Source organism: Serinus canaria, chromosome Z (assembly GCF_022539315.1).
Source record: "Serinus canaria isolate serCan28SL12 chromosome Z, serCan2020, whole genome shotgun sequence".
Taxonomy (NCBI): Eukaryota; Metazoa; Chordata; class Aves; order Passeriformes; family Fringillidae; genus Serinus; species Serinus canaria.
In genome coordinates, this window is record NC_066343.1 from 75,303,527 (window position 1) to 75,323,745 (window position 20,219).

At 53.0% G+C, this 20,219-nt stretch overlaps 1 protein-coding gene and 1 long non-coding RNA gene across 4 annotated transcripts in view; one reads left to right on the forward strand and one right to left on the reverse strand.

Annotated features, from left to right (window-relative positions):
* Window positions 1-7,078: 7,078 nt before the first annotated feature.
* On the reverse strand, window positions 7,079-19,890 carry FECH (ferrochelatase). Of its 2 annotated transcripts, none has more exons than XM_009099651.4 (11): window positions 19,778-19,890; window positions 17,349-17,454; window positions 16,181-16,300; window positions 15,688-15,836; window positions 12,771-12,905; window positions 12,443-12,549; window positions 11,652-11,750; window positions 11,435-11,542; window positions 10,940-11,104; window positions 10,480-10,539; window positions 7,079-10,233 (listed from the first exon to the last, which is right to left on the reverse strand). In XM_009099651.4, exons 1-11 carry the CDS (start codon window positions 19,824-19,826, stop codon window positions 10,099-10,101), a joined length of 1,233 nt encoding a protein of 410 aa, XP_009097899.2. In that variant the 5' UTR covers window positions 19,827-19,890; the 3' UTR covers window positions 7,079-10,098. The 2 variants fall into 2 exon arrangements, with proteins under 2 accessions (XP_009097899.2, XP_050843358.1); XM_050987401.1 differs by having other exon boundaries at window positions 19,772-19,846.
* Window positions 17,461-20,219, forward strand: part of LOC127061103 (uncharacterized) — a 30,744-nt gene continuing 27,985 nt past the window's right edge. For both annotated transcript variants that reach the window (XR_007780552.1, XR_007780553.1), the window contains exon 1: window positions 17,461-19,584. This is a non-coding gene — a long non-coding RNA (uncharacterized LOC127061103). The remainder of the gene's footprint in view (window positions 19,585-20,219) is intronic.

Sequence of the window (20,219 nt, forward strand, 5' to 3'; positions counted from 1 at the left end):
TCCATTTGTAATTTTAATCGTGTTGATGATACCAAAGATACCAAAGATTTCTTTCTCTGTGCGGTCTGCATTCTGCTTGTGCTCTCTGATAACTCCCACTGTTCTCTCCTACACCCAGAAACGTCCAGCAGAGCCCAGATTCCCAAAGAAACGCTACCCTGGAAGCTGCCAGTTCTGGTGATGCCCTTTTCTGTGTTCCTTTCTCCCTCCTGCCAGGCACAGCCGTCCGCAGCCGTGGAGCCGTTCCCGTCCCGGTCCCGGTCCCGCCGCTGGAGCGGTGGTGTGGAGCTGGAGGCCACTCCGGGCTTTGTCCACCCGCACATTCCCCGGGGGATCTGCGGGCGCTGCCCGGGCCGCTATGGGGTGTGTTTGCAGCAGCAATTAGCATTGCTAATTATTATTATTCTCGTGCTCGAGCAGAGCCCAGGGCTGGTGTGGGGCCGCAGAGTCCGGGGCAGGGGAGGAGTTCATGCACAGATCCAGGAGCTGCTCCCTCTCCTCAGCTTGGGTTGTTGTTTACAATTACCGTTTTCAGATAAAAATCAATTAATTACTTTTCTCAAGTTAGCAATGAAGTGAGGCTGCATTAAGCTCCATTAGCATCACGTTCCTGAGTGATTTCCAAGTTGTTTGGTTGTTTGGTTGGGGAATTAGCGGTGCCCTTTGGCACTGGGGTTTTGAGCCTGTTCTGTGCTGTTTATAGGGCCGAGGCAATGCTCGGAGGGGCCGAGCCCAGCCCTGGGCACTGCTGCTGCCCCGAGCCCCAGCCCAGGATGGCACAGCTGCTGCAGGGCCCGGGCCTTTCCCCGAGGAATCTGCTGGGCATTCCCACAGTTACCGACAGCTCCTCACAAACGCTCTGCTTTAATCAGTGTTGCCTTTTATTTTGTGTTTCTTTGGGGGTTTAAGTCTGTGTTGGAAACGGTAGGACTTGACAAGTGTGCTTTTCTCTCTGTGTTCCTTCAATACAAAGCTATAATAATTCTCAGGATGCCTTCTGGGCGGGGGGAGCCGCTTGTCCCTGTGCCCTCGGACACAGACAGTCCCCAGAGCTGGCAGGGTCCCCGCGGCCCCCCCGACTCCTGCTTCACTTGCAAAGAGTGATGTTACCACGGGACGAGTGCCTTGCTTGAACCAAAGCAACGATTTTGCCAGTCTAGACCTCTCTGTGCTTTTTTTTATTCTTCCTGTGAATACCTCAGCTTCGACTGGGCCGCCGAATCGTACCTGGTGGGCTTTTGTACTGTGGTGCTTTGCAATGCAGCCCTGCAAAGAACAGACTCCTGATAATACCAAAGGCTCTCCTCTTTCTCCTCCTCCTCCTCCTCCTCCTCCTCCCCCCTGTCCCTGATCTCTCTTTCTCCATGGTTCCAAAGCTTTATTACGAACTGGGCATGTTGGCAACGCAGACCGTGCAATCCCTTACCGAATTTTCTCAGATATACCTCATAGAGAATAGCTGTTTAGCGTAATGTTATTATAGCGTATGTAATAAATTATTCACTGTTTCTTTTTGGTAACTGTGATTTAAAAGGAAAAAAAAAAAACTGAAGAAGAAGCTTTATATGTTTTAGGTTGTGCTTTTGTACTAGACAGAGAAGGTGCGCTTAAAAATGTACGTCAGTCTTTCTTCCCATTGGGTTTTTTTTGTTGTTATGGATCGGGGAAAAGTTGCAGAATGAGCCCAAAGTTTACAGTTTCATATTTTGCTGAAGAAACAATCTGTGTTCATTTGCTCTGTTGGGAAAAAAAAAAAAAAGAAAAAAAAAAAAAAAAAGAGGAAAAAAAATTATTTTCTACATTTGTGCTACTTGGTCTGAAGAGCTGATTGTCCTGTGTGACGGTGTAGTATTATAATTAGCAACTGCCAATCAGCGCTCCCATGTTTATGCATGAGGCAAACCCTTAGCAGTGTGATGCATCGTGGTTCTTAATGGCAACTTCTTCCTTTGGGTTTGGGACGAGGTCTTTGGCTTGGTGGTATTTATTTATGCATGGAGCCTGTTAGCTGTTCGCAGTCGTGGCGCAGTTGTGTTTGCATTTACGCTCTGAAATCACGCCCAGTTTCGCCCCACGCAGCTCAGCACTGCTCAGGGCGGGTGTCCAGATCAGCTCTGGTCTGTCCCTGTGGTAAACAGACCCAAATTCAATTCCAATGAAATTGCCATTTGAGGAGAAGTTTGGCCAACTGGCAGCTTCTCCCCAGCGATTCGATTCCCTCAGTCCCCTGGCAATACACGTCCTGCTCGTCACCGAGGCTGCCCTGCGTTTTTTCCCAGGGTCAGGAGTTCCTTTGGCTTTATGGCAGCCCCTGGGCCCAGCAGGACCGGCCGGGGTGGGTGCTCAGGGACCACCCCGCACCTCCCCTGCTCCTGCCCGGCCCAGCCGTGGCGGCTGTTGTGCCAGCAGGGGCAGGGTGTCACCTGGCCCCAGGGATGGGCTGGGCTGGCCTGGCCTGTGTGTCCATCCCAGCACTCCAGCTGTGTCCTGTGCTGCTGCTGTCCCACGGGCAGCCCTGACTCCGGCAGCCCTTTGCCCACCCCCTGCCCTGGGGCCAGGTTTGTCGAGGTGCTTTATCCCCCTTTGATTTGTCCAGACTCACGCTTGAGCCCCCCCCGTTTAAGGATGGTTTGTGTTTTCTCTCTGGGTCCAGCTTCAGAGTCCCGATGTCCCCTGCTCCCAGGCCGTGCTGGACATAAAGCCAAACCAACTGCTCTGTACCCTGCACCCTGCGTGGAAAAGGAGGCCTGGGGAGGGGGCAGTGCCAGTCTGCTGAGGAGGCCTCTGAGTGTTGATATCGTCTGTCATTAAGGGTCTATTAGAGATGTGCTCTCATTAGTGCAAGGAGACGTTTTCATTTGGCCTTACTCGGTAGGTTGTGATGATAATGGAAGCTGTGTAATATAGCCGGGTTCTTTTCTTTCCTGATTTCTCTGCCAAAGACAGTAACAGACACAAGAACTTGAAACAGGGGTTTTTGTAAGACAGTTGATGATTGTAACAGTGGTTCATCTTCCAGAAAGCTTTCCACGTTGTTCCGCAGTGAGCAGAGCGGGATGTTGGGCAGAGCCCTGCTGGCAGATGCCACCACTCCTCACCGACACGCAGTCGCTGTCACCCAGGCCGAGTACACCTGCATTCCTCAGCCCAGGGGCCACCAGGGGTACGTGAGGCCATGGCAAGGGCACGGCGGGGCTGCCACGAGCTGCTCCAGCTGGCTGGAATTTGCCAAGGTACTTGTATTATGAAATTTAAGGTCTATTTTATTATGTCATTTTATGTCATTTTTTAACTTTGTGGAAGGTGGTATGTTGAACTGAGTGTAAGCTGAGTTTTTCAGACAAATAAAGTAGCTAAAGAGTGAATGTTATTTTATCATTAAAGGGTTTTTACTCACTGATTTGTGCCAATAGATGTCCTTTATCTCAATGACAAGTATTACATTGCTTTCAAAGTTTTATTTATAGCTATTGATGTAAAACCCACACACACATATTATTTGCCAAAGTTCAATAAAGGAGGAAAACTATGCTTTTGCTTCCTTGTGCGATCAAAAGTTCCTGATTTTTCCCCAGGGTTTTTTCCACCACAAGCCCATCCCACACCAAGGGGTGCAGTGGAGCCAGGCAGGGCTGCTACAGCTCTCAGGGTGAGGAGAGCTGAGCACAGCCAGACTAACACAGGCCCCAGTGTAGGACCACGTCCCAAAAATGCCACCTGGGACCCAGGGCCTGGCCAAGAGTGAGCAATGTAACTTGGAAAAGGATCTGGCACCTTCTCCCACGAGCACAGCCTCTGTAGCTGTGACATTACAGGAGAAACCACTTTGTATTGGTGTAAGTCATGGAATTATATGATGCAATGGAATTACCCTAAAATTATGTTAGTTATTGCACTTTCTTTCCCTGAAGCAGCTCTACAGGAGGAGGCAGGAGGTTCCTGGAGCTGAAATTCCATGGCAAGGAGGATGTAGCAGGTTTGCTTTCATTCATTCATTCAGTCAGTCACTTACCCTAGCTGTGGACAAATCTTGTTTGTTTCCTCTAAAAAAAGCAAAACAAAGTGCACAAGAAAAGCACTTTGTGGTATTTCTGTCTTTAAAATCCAAACAACACCAGCCCTTTCTTGCCTGAACTCACTCCTCTGACTACCTGGAGCAGGGTCAGCCTGGGGAAGGCATGGGGGGGACCCCAGAGCCCCCCTAGCACCGTGTCCCAGCCCCAGAGCAGTGACAAGGCCCTGCAGGGTTTATTGTCTGGGATCTAACCTTGGCACCAATGCCTAACCTTGGGGTTAATAAACTCACTGAAAAATTTGGTTTTGTGCTCATTCTCTTTGTGTCCCTCTCTCGACACTGAGCCAGATTCTGCCACTAATTAAATTTACACTGCTTCATTTCACTTTGCTGAGTGGCCACGGGTGCAGATAAAGGCAGAGCTGCCTCCTCAGCACTTTGTGTCACGGAGCCCAGGACTTGGCTCTTCCAGCCTCCTTTCCTTCTCCTTCTGGCTGGGCTGTGCAGGGGCTCCATGGAACTGGGTGGGGCCCTGAGCCAGAGGGAGTGTGGGGAGGGCTGCAGAGCCAGTGCCACCAGGCACAGGAAGGGTAAAAACCCTTTAACAGCAAAGAGGCAAGAGTGGTGACACCGAGACTAATGCAGCCACGGCAGGTCATTTCCATCTCACTTGCAGGATTGCTCCCCCGGGGATGCATTTTCCAGGCACTTAGCAGTGGGCACAGCTGGAAGAGGGAAATGGGACCATTTCATTAAGCTGAAGGATGAGCTGGGTGTGAGGGAGGATTGTAGCCGGGCTGGGATGCTGCATCAGCATCAGCTTCTCTCAGTGCCAGGCTGTGCCCCTAAGCTTGGATCCAGGGCCAGCTCTGGACCCATGGAGCTCATCCTCAACTCACTGTTTCCCAACCCTGCCAAGAATTGCAGCCATGCCAGGTTGAAGTGCTGTAAAGGCCCCTCAGGAGCAGACACCGTGCTCCCATCCTCCTGTCAGGATGAGCTCGGCAGTAATGAGCTGCCATGTGGGACCCGCCCTGATCACAGCACGGCTCCCTCCAGCCTGCAGAGGAAGTGCTGGCAGCTCTTGTGATCCCAACACTCAACACCACTTGAAACCCTGCGGGAATTCCCTCGGGAAGCAGCGTGGGATGCAGCACACCAACAGCAAGCCAGGGTGAGGGAAGTGGATTTCTTTTGGAGGAAAACAGCAGGAGCTTTTGCAATGCCACTGCTTTTCAGCACACGTGGGATGGAGGTGCTGAAGGAAAGCAACCAGGACAAAAAAAATCCACCTTGGAATAGGCAGCGTGGCAGGATGGCACAGCGGGATCATCAGGTGGGAACAGCTGTCACCAATGCCCACACACACAGAGAACAAGGCCAGCTCTGCCTGCCACAGGCTGCACCCACTGGAAGCTGCCTTCAGCCTCTGCACACAGCAAACCTCCAGGAGAGACTCCAGGGTCCAGCTCGGAAAGGGATAATGGCAGGAAGCCATAAGATATTAAACCAGCAGATTAAAACATACAAGACCACTTTGGGTCATGTTACACCTCCCTCCCCTGCTGCCTGACAGCACGAGAAATCGGGGCAGTAAAAGAGAACCGTAATGGCCCAATAACTGCGGGATAAAAGCGCTGGGGGAGTTGGCTGTGAGGAGCCCAGCCTGGGCACCGAGCCCCCCCCCGGAGTGCTCCCAGCATTATCCCTTAAGTGCTCGTTTAAGCTTCCTTGGAAATGCCCCTGCTCGCTGCAGAAACGCAATTAGGCCTCAACTGTGGCTGATGTTCACACGTCATGGATCATCCTTAAAGATGACAGGAGACTGCAGCGCTCTGCATTGCCCAGACAGCTCCCTCTGCGTCATCCCAGGAGCTGCCAGGATCTAGGTCTGCAGTCCCTTTCCCTGCCCCGTGAGCCATGGCATCACAGCCAGCACCTCCAGTGACCCACAGAGTCCCAGGCTGCTCTGGGCTGGAACAGAGCTTAAAGACATCCCAGGGGCAGGGACAGCTCCCAGCAGAGCTCCAAGCCTGCTCTGCACAGCTCTGGGGTGGGAAGGAGGCCTCCCTCCCTCCCCACCTCGTGGCCTTGTGCTCTGCTGGCCTTTGGGGCTCAGGTGTCACCACAGCAACCTCTGAGCCCGGGGATCAAAGGCCACGTGTGTTGGAGATGATCCCTCTCTGGACAGGCCATCCATCCCCACACAGTCATGGGAAGGATGCTCATCAGCCAGACCCATGGACTCCATTAAATAACCTCTGTCTGGCACTTACTGCTGAGCACAGATTTAGCAGGAAAACAAAGGCAGGTTTTAGACCTGGTCCAAATTTGCGAATCCCTCTGCTCTACAGGCAGAAGCAGAACTTGCTCCTGAGGACTCAAAATGCTGATTGACAGCTAAATCTCTCACCCAGGTTGTGCTGCTGGAGACAAGTACTTCCAAAGAGCACGAGAGACACGGCACAGCCCATACATCCTCGGGGATTTGCTCCTGGAAACACAAAAAATACATGGCCAAGCAGGAAAGCAGGAGGAGAGTGAGCCCTTCAGAAAGAGGGAGGGAAGGAAAAGTGCTTCCACAATGCCGGAGATTGTTTTGGATTCCAATATGACATTGCCAAAGTTCTGCCAGGCTCACACAGCCAATCCCCACTCAAAGGGAACACAGCAAAGCTTGGGCTGAGATTCCAGAAGATTCCAGCACTATCACTGCTCTCCTCCACATTTCCCACCTTCCATGTGCTGGGTTTGCATCCTGCCCTCTCCCCCCATCACATCCCAGTCACAAGAGCTCACTAATGGATCAGCTTAAGCAACCAACATCTCCAATCCCTGCTCTAGAAAATAATCAATCAAGCACTTAATTAGCAACATCAGCAAGGAGCTGCCCAGAGACTGCTAACAGGGAACAGAATAAGTGATCCATCTGGGGTGGGATCCCACACCTCCTTCTCCAGTCTTTTCAGGGAGTGTGACTCACCCCAGCCTGGCACCAGAGGTGCAGAGAGAACTTCAAACACCAGCATGAAGGGCTTGTACAAAGACACACAGCTCAGTCACTTCCTCAAAAGAACTTTAATTGGAATTCCATCCTTATGGCAAATGACACACAGAAGGAGTTTCCAAATTCGCTGTGTTACATCAAATGGAAGTCCTTGGTCAATGTGAAATGCGTATGTTGGGCCAAAAGCAAGGATCTGTACTCATCTGGCATTAACAAAACCAAAGGAGCTGCTCTGGCTGGCAGCTTACACTCCAAGGTGATCCCCAGCTCCCTGGTGAGAGGAGAGAATTCACTGAGCTTTCAGGTACTCCTAGGGAAACCCTGGCCCCACTGAACTCAGCCGTGCCACCCTCCTCTCCAGGGGACAGCAGGAGGCCAGCTCTGACACCACCCACACCCCTTTGGTGCCACAGCACCTTCTGGAAGCTTCCACCTTCTCTGAAATGCACCGAGGACCAAGGGACAGGTTAAAAAGAGACTCAAAAAGAAAAATTCACTCAATCATGAAAAAATAAGCCAAACTGCAGAGTGTTAAAGCAGGGAAACAAGCTCACCCCTTTACTTCCTATTTCTTCCCTCAGGACACCACGGGCTGTTCCTAACTCCTCAATTTCCAGTCGATATCCTGAGGCCAGAGCTGCACAGTGCTGGGGGCTCTGGTGGGCAGTGACCCCTGCCAGCCCCAAAGTCCCCCCCGGCTCCAGCCCAGCCCAGAGCACCTGTGGGGCAAACTCAGAGGGACACAGAGGGCTCAGGAAGGTAAATGCACCATGGATCCATCTCTCCTCAGGGCACACACTCACCCACCCCGCTGGGCACTGGCCTGGGAGATGAGGGACTCCTCAGAAACCTTGATGGAAACTACCCTCTGACAGCAAACAGCACCACCAGCTCTGTGAGACAGGCTCCATCTGCTAGAAGCTGGAAAATTAAGTGATTTCCACATGATGGTGTAATAGCAGCAACAGAGTAATTATCCCGCTTGTGGTTAGAACACTCAAAAGTGAATTTTAAGTACCTTTTATTACTGGGGACAAATGTAATGCCTCAGAATCAGTGCCAGCTGGTATTTTCAGGACTCTCTCCAGTATGAAAATGAAAAGCCATCTGTATTTGTAATACCACAAGGTTCATATGGTGTTAACCTTTGCTTTCCACACGTGTAAATGCAGCGGTCACAGCCTGGACCACCTGAGGGTCCACGTTCCCTCCAGCCCTGAGCAAACAGCAGTGGGCAGGAAGATTTGACAGAGCAGACTGTTTTGCACTGATCCCAAAGTGTCACCCAGAGAAGGGAAACAGAGAAAGTTCTTTGTCCCAGGAGAGGTGTAAGGCCAGTGTTCCCAGACATCCTGGATATTTGTGCTCCTTTTTCCTGCCCAGGCAGCGAGCAGAGCCCAGGGGGAGGGAGAGGAGGGAGAAGAGAAGCTCCTGGCTCCCTGCCACTGAAACAGGCACAGGCATGAAGGGTCAAGGAAGACTTCTTTCTGTGGGGAGCAGGGTGCTGCAGGAGGTTCTGGCACTGAAGGAATCTCAGTCTGTCTCACCCTGGGAAGCAGGAATGGCAGTGGAGCAAGCAGCTCTCCAGAGGTATTTGGGATTGACAGCACTCCATGGGTGCTCAACATGGAATCCATCCGTTCCTTTAGTACCCCATCCTTAATTCCAACAACAAAACAGAACGGGACAAACCCCTGATATACCACAGGAGGCCTCTTCTCTCTTTAAACACCCTGCTCCCAAAGGACCTGAGGTCCTGTGCTCGTGCCTCACGGTTACCTGAGCAGATGAACCTGGCTGAGCAGCATGGCATCTGCTTCCCAGCCACCAGCAATTCCAGGAACCAGCCTGCAGTGCCCAGCTCCGGGCATTTCAGTGCTAAGGACATCAAGTAAACGTGTGCCCGAGGGGCTGCCACACCAAGGGCTCAGTGCCACTGTCACAGCTTTGCTCCTGCCCTGCCAGGCAGGAAGGGACCCTGTGCCTCCGGGGGCACACCCGGCACCAGGGCCCTACCCAGCAGGGCCCTGCTGTGGGCTGGCAGCCTTCCAGGAGATCCCCAGCACAGGGCTGCCTGTTCTCAGGCATCTGCAACGTGAAGCTCTAAATTAGTCCTGACTGATCATCTCCGTTTAAATAACAGCAATTAAGCCAGATCAATCCTACCTATGGCACTCCATAGGTATCCCACAAAACCACAGTACTGTGGCACAGTAGAAAGCACAGAGCAGATCTATAAACCTCCTGGACAACAAGCCTGACTCCCTAAATTTACTTCACTGAACAGAAAAAGCCCTTTTTAAATAAAAATAAGAAGAATTTAAAAAGCCATTCTGCTTAACAGATAAGCCAACATGTTTCCACACCTGCTCCTGCTAGACTTGAAGCATGCAGTTTCAGTGGAGCAAATTCTCCAGTATTACCCAAGCAGGCTAATTCCTTTCAATTTATACTCTTCAAATACTTTCCTGCAGACAATGAAAATGTTTTTCCTAGAAAATGTAAACAAGTTTTGTGCGTTCTACTATCCCAGCTAAGCTTTCACAGGAAGTTTCTGGCAGGAGAAAACCAAACCAAAACAAAGCCTTATCTTTATGCTCTTAAAAAAAAAAAATTAAAAAATAAAATACACATACACCCCTTATTAAAAAGCATTAGAAGTAACCTGATCTCCAAAGTCTCCAAAGCCAGCTGCAAAGTCCCTCTCAGAGCAGACAATGGACTGTGCTGGTCACACTGCACTTAACAAAACCAAAATAAGTGTACCTTCAGCCTGGCAAGTTACTGAACTCGTGACCACCCTGCACACAAGTAAACCCCTGCATAGAAATAGAAGCTAACTGTAAAACAGCTCTGTAGGTTTTCAGTGTGTCCTGCTGGGCTCACGCCAAGTCCCACTGCGTTGGATGACAGGAGATCTCCTCACACCTGGCAGCATAAATGCCCTTATTTCCCTACTTCCTACAACTCTTCTCGACCAAAGAAAACACCAGAAGGATTCCCCCAAGCCCAGTTCTGCGGGCTGTAGGGGACACAGCAGCCCTGGGCCAGGTGCTCTGAGGGCTGCAGGCCCTGCTCACAGGGGCTGGCTGCTGAAGAACGCCTTGGCCTCCCTGCACACGGGGTTGACGCACAGCGGGCAGCACAGCGTCAGCTGGCGGGAGCACACCTCGTTGGACTGCAGGTGGGAGCACACCAGGTCTGCCAGGGCCTGCAGGGACAGGGGGAAAGGTCAGAGGGAGCAAATCCAGCTGTGCCATCCCCCCAGCCCAACCTGGGCACCCTGTGTCCCCTCCTGACAAAACCCCACAAACTGCGGCACGACGACCCCTCCGCGCTGGGCAGATCAGGTACACGGGGTTCCATTTCTGCTCTGCAACTCAAAATGCCTTAAAACTACCTGAAAACACCCACAGCCAGCAGGAAACACAACTGCAAACCTGTACAGCCTGCATACCTTGGAGAACAGTGGATTTCCATTGAGAGACTCTGCTCTTCTGATGTTTTCAACTCCACACTGAATCAAAAATAAGGAGGAAAAAGTTAAACCTGTTCATCTGATCCTTCACTGGGTAGCCTCCAAAATCTTCCCACTTCATTCAGAAGTCATCCCAAAATGACAGGATTAAATGCAGTATCACAGCAAAAATCACTATGGGGCAACATTACATTCTGCTGCCAAAAATCATTCCTTGTTTTTGAGCAATATTTGTAATGGTTTAAATACCTAAATCTAGAAAGACAAACTCCCACCTGTTCTGTGGTTAAGCCAGTTCAGATTAATTTTGGATTTACAGGAAAATAAAGCTAATCCTAAATAATATTGCAAGAAGCAACTACAAAGCAAATTGGAACTCAGGAGAAATGATTTCAGAGCAGCACTCCCCAAACAGGGACCAAACCCACAGAGCACTCACCTCGTTGGCCAAAACCTGGGCATACTCGATGTCCAGCTCATACAGAGTCTCAATGTGGTCACTGGTGAATGCTATTGGGACCAGCAGCATGTTCTTCTTTCCTCTCTGGCACAGGCCCTTAATGGTCTCATCTGTCTGGGGACCAAGCCAGGGCATTGGTCCAACCTGGAACAAAAAAGCAGAAATAAAGGGAAAACACTTATTAAATCATTCTTACAGAGAGCACCCACGTTTCCTTAGGCAGGATGACAGAGCAGGTTATGGATGGGATACAAACAGTTATTTTTATTTCCCCGCATCTGGTTGTACTTCTCACTCTCTCCACTGAATGTTTAATGAAGACACACTTCCCACCATTACATCTCAAAGGAAAGAACCTGGGCTGGCCTGAACACGACTGAAGAAAATAACCAAAAATGTAAGTAAAGGTAAATTTTTTCCAGTGCAGTGAGACCCTGCCCAGGCTTTGCCTGCTCAGCTCCCCTGAGCACATACCTTGGACTGCCACACCAGCCTGTAAGGGTTGGAGTAGTTGAGCTTCTCCATGACCCTCTGGACAGTAGCTCCCACTTCCTGAGGGTAGGGATCACCACGGTTCACCACCTGCACCCAAACACAGCACACCTTGGGCATGGGGAACTCTCTGGGAAGGACCAGGCTTGCCTGGCACTTGCACAGCTGCGTGCCCACACCCTGCCCTGAGGGAACTCACAGACATGGGCAGCGAGTGGGCCGAGAAGAGGATGACCACCTCTTTCCTTTTGTCGGGTGGGAACAGGTTCAGCTCCTTCTGGATGTGATCAGCAAAGCACTGCTCAGGGAAACACAAACAAAGTCCTCAGAGGGGAACACTGGAATATCCCTGCTCTCAGTGATGCAGACAGGCAGCTCCCATGTCCGTGCTGCCTTAAGCACTCCCACATTCCCTCAGTGTGCACAACACTCAGGCAGTGTGTCAGGGAGAGCCACCAGCACAGGCAGCTCCACCCCACCTGCCCTTGGTGCTTTTTCACCTGCTCAGCACACCACAGAAACTGCACACCCACACAAAAGCTCCCTGACAAAGACCAAAGAGCCATTTTCTCTGGAAAGAGAGCAGCACAAAGGCTTCCCTTCACTGCTCCTGCACAGCCAGGAATTACTCTGTGCTGCCAGAGGGGAATCTGACAAACCAACATCATCTGTGTGCGTGCTGGTCACAGACCTGCTCTGAGCAGGAATTTGGACTAATGGCCTGGAGAGGTTCCTTCCAGCCACCACCACTAGGAAAACATCACCCAGCTTTTAAAACAGGAGGTGCACAGTGGTCGCTTTCACACATTGTCCTGCCAAAGCATGGGGCATGAAATAACTCTCCTGTAATTTCAGACATGGTAGACAGGACCCCTTTCATCACACAGTTAAAATGCACCCTCAGACTGAAGCCTTCCTGTTATCCTTCCTCAGTATTATTGCCATATTTTAGAAGAAAATGTATAACCCTCAAAGCCTTGAGATCCACACCTGAATGAGAAGGGGATGTGTGGGCCATCGGTCAATTATGCTCCACTTCATCTTTGGCTTCTCCCCTTTCTGGTTATAGTAGCGATAAATGGCATTTAAACTGCTTCCTGCAACAGAGAATCCACAACACCAGTTCAGCCAGCTGTCAGACTGGAACAGCTCGGCAGCAAGCTCTAATCATGTTTTAAAATGCTACGTAATTAAAACACAGCCGTAAATCAGAGCTGAGAGTCTCCAGTGGGAACAATCACAGCCCAGCCCACCCAGTGCACCAGGCTGGTCAGAGCTCCTCAGCCACAGCCAGCGCCGTGCCCTGGCCAGGGCTCACCTGTGGTGGAGCAGCTGTACTGGGGGTACTGGGTGAAGGCGATGGCCCTCTGGATGCCGTCCCTCTCCATCTGCTCCACGGCCTCCTCGGTCAGCGGGTGCACGTAGCGGAACCCGATGTAGTACTTGTGGGGGGCTGCCAGCCCAGCACACAGCACGGCAGGGACAGGGGAGAATCACACATTGGAACATGTCAAACACACAGCAACAGCCAGGCTGCAACTGCTGAAATAAACTTGCTGATATTTCTGGCCACTTTGGTAAAGCTCTGTCTGTAAGCCCTTTCTTTGGCCAAGCACATTTCTGGTACCTCACTCGGCTGTGATTAGAATTTAAAAGTGATTCATGTTATGGTTTGCTTCTGCAGGAACATCACTTGCCTGCTTCTCCTGCACTTAGCAGAGGCACAGTTCCCAGCCTGGACAGAGCTCCCTGTCTCACCGGGCAAGTCCTGATTTAAGGATATAAAGGTAAAAAAGTGTCACTGGGAGAAGCCAAATGAACACCCTGATGCCCTCACAGCCCACACTGCCCTCCCTGCCCAGCACGCCTGCTCTGATGGCACCCACGCCCCAAGGGCCAGCACTGCTGTCTGGTGCTCTCCCATCCTGATTTTGGAGGGTTTTTATAAAAAGCTTCATGGCTTTAACACCTAATTTTGGCAGCAGTGCGATTCTCCCTGAGGACATCTCAGGTTCCTCCATTTTTATCTCCCATCTCTTGGGTGCCAGCTTTGGGAGCAGGGCTTGGTTAGGGGTTGGGAAGCAGGCATGGGAGGTTTGCTGTTTTGTTTTTTTTAAGTGGAGGACAGAAGTTCTTAGGAGAACAAAAGCAAAGTTTCTTTTTGAGGGTTTCTGGGTCAGTGGCTCTGAACTAACATTGAGCAGGTTTCTGAAGGAAGCAGATGTCCCCTGCTTGGGCTCCACTCCGTACATTTATGCAGGATTCAGAAAACAGGTTTAGTCAGCCCCAGTTCTCTGCAGGAGGCAGGGGAGCCCCCAGCTGGGAGCAGCAGCAGATAAAGACCCAACTTGAGGAGCCCTCGAGCCAGTAACCTCATTAACATCTCTGAATGGCATAAAGACAGCGGGGACTGGAGGAGTTTAACCTGGAAAAGGACATTTTGGGAAGAACATGGCCAGCCTGGAAGCAATGCCTTCCCAGTGCCAGCTTTTGTTCAGGGCCATGGGCAGCAAAGAGAGGTGCTGGTGTCTGCACACAGGCTGTTTAAATAATAGTGACATCCTGCCCTGCTCTTGCCTTGGACAGAGTCAGATCCCCTCCTAGCAGCTGCCACAGAGCCGTGTCTGGATTTAGGATGAGAGCACTGCTGCTGACACACTGAGGTTTCACTTGCTGCCCAGACCAGATCAAGGCAAAATGACCCTAAAAGTATTTCTTTTTGCCACATTTCCCATGGTGCCAGCACCTCCTGCCAGTTACTCATTCCGAGGGCTCAGCACCCCCAAAGTGCTAGCTGTGAGCACACCATATTCCCAAATGCTGTCTGCCAGCACCTCCACCTGTTCCCAGCCATTCTGAAGGAGCACAGTGCTCTGCACAGTCCCTTGGGATGCTGAAGGACATGGCTGGCAGTGCTCAGCACTTTCTATTGTTACACTGCAGCTGCTGTCAAGTAAAAAAGAAGCCTCCAGGAGACTTATCAGGTGGGAGAGGTGCCCAGGGAAGGGTGTGACTGCACAGAGAGCGGTCACCAAACAAAAGCAAGTGGGAGCGGGACACTGGGAAAAGCAGATAAACCTTCCAAGCCTTATCTGCAGAACCTGCTGCAAGGCTGACCCTTCAGGGCTCCTGCTCTAAGAGCATCCCTGCCTCAGATGACACAGCAGGCCTCAGGCTCTGACTGTACCTGCAGGGACCACAGCTCAAACTAAACCAGGGAGTCACATCTGTGCAGAAAGGACTGAACATCCCCTGAGTGAAGGCACCAGTGACACACCACATTCGGAATGGACGAAATAAATTTGGTTCTAGCCAATTTTGGTTCTACCAAGAACAGTGCCCTTAACCTTCCAGACCCTTTAGCAGTCCTTTTCCTCTAGCCCTTTCCTAGCCAAGCCTGAGGCAGGTGCCACAAAGAGCTACAAAACAGCCCTGCATGAAAGGACATTCACAGAAGCACCTGCACCCATTTCCCATCACAGCCATGCTACCAGGCAGAGTGGCACAGGCTATTCCACACCAGCACTCCCTGCTGGGAGGGATTCTGTGACACAGAGAAAGGAGAAGGAGGCTGTATTCACGTTTGAAGGGTTTCCATCATAAAGGACTGGCAAAGAGAGCATCTCCTTCCACGCCAGTCAAGCTGCCCAGCCTTATCTCCTGCTGTGTTCCTGGGTGGGGCTCGCTGCTATCGCTCAGCCAGGCCCTGCACTGCTCATCTACAAAGCCTTGTCTTTTCTCCAGCTGTCCTCCTGTCAGCCCTGAAGCAGCTGCTGAGAACACCACTCTGAACCCCCTCTCCCACACCCACCTCAGTGCTCACATGGAATACATTCCCCCTTCTTCCCCTCTAAGCCTCAGCCACTTGTCCTTGGTGGAGGCTTCCTCAGGCTCAGGCAGGGCTCACAGGGCAAGGCACGGTGCCTGGCAGTGCCACACACCAAGGGACACTCCTGGCACTTGCCTCTGGACACCTGATAATAACACACTTATTCTGCCACAGCCATCTTCCCATGATCACAGGAGAGACAGAGGTGGCTCCCCGAGCCCAGCCTTCCGTAACAACCTTACAGTGAATGGAATCCCTTCTGCACTGTCTCTGCCATGACTTCCCAGCAGGGAGGAAATGCACACCGCCCCACAAGGAAAACCAAGCAGCCAAAGCTGCTTTGCAAGCAAACAGGTCCCCAGACAGAGAGCAGAAGCAACCCGTGGGGGGCTGAGCAGAGCAGTACCAGTGCGAGGAGACATGCTGTCCAGCAGCTTCACCATGCCCTCTCCCTGCACCGCCGTCCACTTCTTGATGGGGGAGCCCCCGCCGATCCTGCTGTACTGCTCCTGGATCTTGGGCGTGCGGCGCCTGGCGATCAGCGGGGCCAGCTTGCTGCAGCGTTGGAGAGGGACCTGTTAGCAGCACAGCCCAAACACCCCTCCCCGAGCTCTGCTGCTGCACGGCCTGCCCTGGCAATCTCTGCACACTGCAGCCAAGCAGCACGGCTTCTTTGATGCTCTATTCCAGCACCCTTCCCACACCTCGGTCTGCAGTTAAAAGAGAACAGCCACGGCACGCCCAGTGCAGAGGGCTCCAGCGCTGTCCCCTGCACTCACTGCTCCCAGGAGGAAGCACTCTTAGGGAGTGCTGCTCTCCACAGAGGTAAATATGGGAGCTCGATATTTACAGCAACACCCCACACTGCCTGTACCACAGGAGATCCCAGTGCTCCTCACTTTTGAACGGGAAGGGTCATCAGATCTCTGTCCAGGAAGAGACGCAGCAGGAAATCGTGGACGTCATCCAGCCGCTCCGGGCCTCCCATGTTCAACATCAAGATTCCTGTTTTAGGCTTCCTAGGGAAGCAAGAGACATTTCAAATCCTAGTGACCCACTGATTGTATTTTTATTATGATGACAAAACAACCAGTTTTTTATCCTCCCACATTTGCCTTTTGCAAAGGCAGCTCCTACCCCAAGGCTCCTCCGGTTATGTAAACACTTTCGCTGGAAACAGGAATAGCCAGACACAAGTATCTACATGATCTTTGCTTTTTTAAAAGGAAACCACTTTGTAACCCAAACTTTAGCTGGAAACACACTAAGAAAGCTGTCTCACAGCTGCTGGCTCTAAGGGAGGTTATAAACAGGGTCTCAGCTGTGCATTCCAACCAAACCAAGCAGCAGCTTCTCCAGAAAGCAGATGAGCCACACACACAAGTCTTTGTCTTCATTACTGTGGGGACACATCTCATCTCCTGCAGCAGTGACAGCAGCAAGAAGCCTTTCTACACACAAATTCATTGCAGGGGCAGTTGTGTTTGGGTTGGGTTTTTCCAGAATGGGTTTTCTATCTGGGTGCAGGCCTGGCACACTGTGGTAAGGATAACGTCCCACAGGGCACAGCAGCACAGATGGTGGTGTCAGCACTTACAGAATGGCTGCTGATCACAACTCTCACCCAATCTCCCCATGGAATTGTTTCCCCTGCCCAAGGGAGCCCAGAGACCAGGACCTCACTTCCCCAGCAGATGGTCCAGGTTGCACAGGGAGCTTTGCCCCTTTCGTTAAGGCCAAAGTCTCAGAGCAGAGCACTGAGAGGAGCCCAGGCCCTCCCCAGTGCTCGGGGACCTCAGTTTCATATCCCTTTCTGCTGGAGTGTGGATCAGAAGGCTGCTGAATGAAACCCAGGAAGCAGGATGACAATGATGATAATGAATGTCCTTGCACTGTTCCTGCAGCACCTCAGGCCTGGCAGGGGCCGGGCACAGGGGCTGTGCAGGCAGGCAGATAGACAATCACACACGCTCAGAGCAGCCCAGCCCGGGCTGCCCCGCGGCTATCGGGCCGGGCAGGGCCCGCACCCACCCACCCACCCACATCCACACCCACATCCACACCCACCGCTCCTGGGGCTGCTCCCGCGGCCGGGCGCTCTCCGTCACCGCCGCCGCCGTGGCCTGGCCTCTCCATCGCAGCGGCACCCGCAGCTGGCTGCAGCTCCTCAGCACTGCGGAGAGACACAGCCCTGCTCACCCGGGGGCAGGCACTGTGTGCTGGCCCCCCAGGCACACCACACAAACGCTCCAGGTCTGCAATCAAAGCCAGTCAGGAAATCCTGCAAGCTTCTGCCTTCCTTTGAACACTCTACACTTGCAGCTCTGCAGGTACCAGGCAGTGACCAAAACCCAAACCAAAGCCTTGCTAATCTGTGAGTTCCAGTCATAACCCCAAAATAACCGGTGACAACAGGGCAGAAACAAGGGGCCGACCCTGAGGAATAAGGGTCAGACTGTGTCACTCCTCTTGGGTCAGACACACCTGGGCTAATCCCAGACAGGACAGGATTTCCACACCGTGTCTACAATGTAGGTTGGACATCTGCTCCTGTTTGAACATCAAGCAGCAACTCCAGAATCCATGTACCTGCCGACCTGGACCACCTTCTTTCTCACTACCCAGCCAGGTGATGCTATTAATCAGGACTTCAGCATCACACAGACCCCAGGACCTGACAAGTCTGCACACATCCCCCTCCCTCTCCAGCTCCTCTGGCGCCCCTTTAGCCACTGGAAAGGGCTCTGAAGTCTCTCTGGATCCTTCTCTTCTCCAGGCTAAACACCCCCAGCTCTCCCAGGCTGACTCCAGAGCAGAGGGGCTCCAGCCCTGGAGCATCTCGGTGGCTTTCTCTGGACTCGCTCCAGCATCTCCTTATGCCAGGGGCCCTGCAGCTGAACACAACTAGATTATCCTTAAGGCTCCTTCCAACCCATTCCATACAGTTCCATACAACTCCATGCTGGTTACAGCCTGCCTTTTCAAAGGCACACTTTGTTCTCCTCGGGAGTTCATCCTCATTACATGGTAGTCTTTTAGCACAGAAATAGTGTGAATTGCTCACGGTAGAAAAAAAAATAAGGTTAAATTCTGCATCCCCGTCTCTCCGGCAATTGTTCAGTGCGACATTTCCCCTGTCAGACCACAGGAGCTCAGCAGCAATTGAGTCCCAACAGCACAGAGCTCCTCAGCAGCCGACCCACCCGCTGGGAAGAGCATCTTACAGCTCACAGTTCGCTAATAACCTCCTGAACAGATGCTGAACAGCCTCAAAACCTGCTGAAATCAATGGCAACAAAACGCATCCTGCAAATCCAGCCTCTTACTCGGGATTACGAGTGCCTAGCTGTGGATGCCTGCCTCTGCACTGATACAAAAGGCTGCAAACTAAAGAACTTCAAGCATTGCTGATGCCTGGAAGGTCCTTTCAAAATAATAATTTTTTACTTCCAGTTCTGAGGGTTACTTTCTGAGGTGCTGGCACTATATGCCAATTATAGAGAACAACAAAAAGGGAAGTTTCAATGGCTGCATTGATACTTCTGCACTGTAAGAACTCCTTAGCCCAGAGGGTGGCTGGGCACCGACCAGGCTCCCCAGGGAATGGTCACAGCCCCGAGGCTGCCAGAGCTCCAGAAGCACTTGGATATCGCTCTCAGGCACAGGGTGGCATTGCTGGGGTGTCCTGTGCAGGGCCAGGAGTTGAATCAATGACCAGGAGTCCCTTCCAACCCAGGACATCCCGCCAGTGTCTGACTTAGGGTGAGGCTAGGCACGTTTCCACCCGCATCATGAAGGACACAGCGCAGAGTGAGACGTGCAACGAGTACGATCCCAGGTCGATGGAGCATTGATAAAAGTGTTCTTTCACACGTTTTGGAAGCGGCACTGCGGTATCAAAGTCTAAGGCGAGTACCGGGGTGGGTAAGGCAGGGACACAGCGAGCGCGGCACGGCCGGCCGGGGCTGAGCGGCGGGAGGGCAGCGCTGAGCCCGGGCTCACAGCTCGCACCGCGCCGGCAGCGACCGGCACCGGCAGCATCTCCGCACGAACGCCTTCAGGCAGGCAGGAGAGCGGCTGGCTCCGAGCGCAGTTCCGCGGCGGGCAGCAGACAGACAGAACCGCAGGCAAAAGCCGCACCGAGCGCGGCGGGGCTGCGGCCGGGGCCGGGTACCGCGCTGGCCCCGGCCGGACAGAGCCCTGCGGGGTGCCCGCGGAGACCCCGCGCCCGCGGCCCCCTCAGCGCAGTGGCGGGAAGCCGCCATCACCGCGCGCAGCCCTGGGAAGCCCTCCCGCAGCCCCGGTAAGCCCGCCGGCCCCGCCGGCCCCAGCGCGGTCAGCGTTATGAAAGGCGCCTCTCAAGCGTTGTGTAACGCGGTGCCGGCGGGGCCTCGGCGCTCCCGCCCGCGCAGCGCCCGCGGTGTCCGGCCAGCCCTCAGGCCGCCCGCCGCCCCTGGCCCCCGTTCCCGCCATCGCGGCGGCGCCCTCACACTCACGGTGACGCCCGGCAGCGGCGGCAGCGGCAGCCATCTTGGCCGCCTGCATTCCCTCAGACAGCCCCGCCGCCGCCCCCCGCCTTACACCGCCCCCGGCACCGCCCCGGCACCGCCCCGGCACCCGCACGGCACAGGGGGCGGTCCGGGGAGAGCAGGCGGCCGTGCAGGGGCGGGTGTCCCGTGAGGGGCGCTGCCCCGGCTCCCCTCCGTAGCCCCTGTGGAGTCCTACGGAATAAAGGCGAGTGATCACCGGTTTGAAGTGACGCTCTAAACTGCAAAACGTTTTAAAACTGCAAAGTCTTCTAAAAATAGATTTAAAATGTTATTGTAAAAAATGCAGGGGGCTTTCTCAGTGGGTGCCTCATGAGAGATGAGGGCTCGGCTCTGCGCCCCGTCAGACACAAGGGCGCAGGAGCACGGAGCTCAGCTGGTAACCTCCATT

Excerpts from the sequence above, each read along its gene's own strand:
- FECH (XM_050987401.1), bottom strand. The coding sequence starts at position 19,826 with ATGCAGGCGGCCAAGATGGCTGCCGCTGCCGCCGCTGCCGGGCGTCAC. Across the intron at positions 12,550-12,770 it reads GTACAGCTGCTCCACCACAG|GAAGCAGTTTAAATGCCATT; the intron begins GTGAGCCCTGGC and ends TCTCTGTTGCAG. Across the intron at positions 11,751-12,442 it reads CACATCCCCTTCTCATTCAG|TGCTTTGCTGATCACATCCA; the intron begins GTGTGGATCTCA and ends TTCCCTGAGCAG.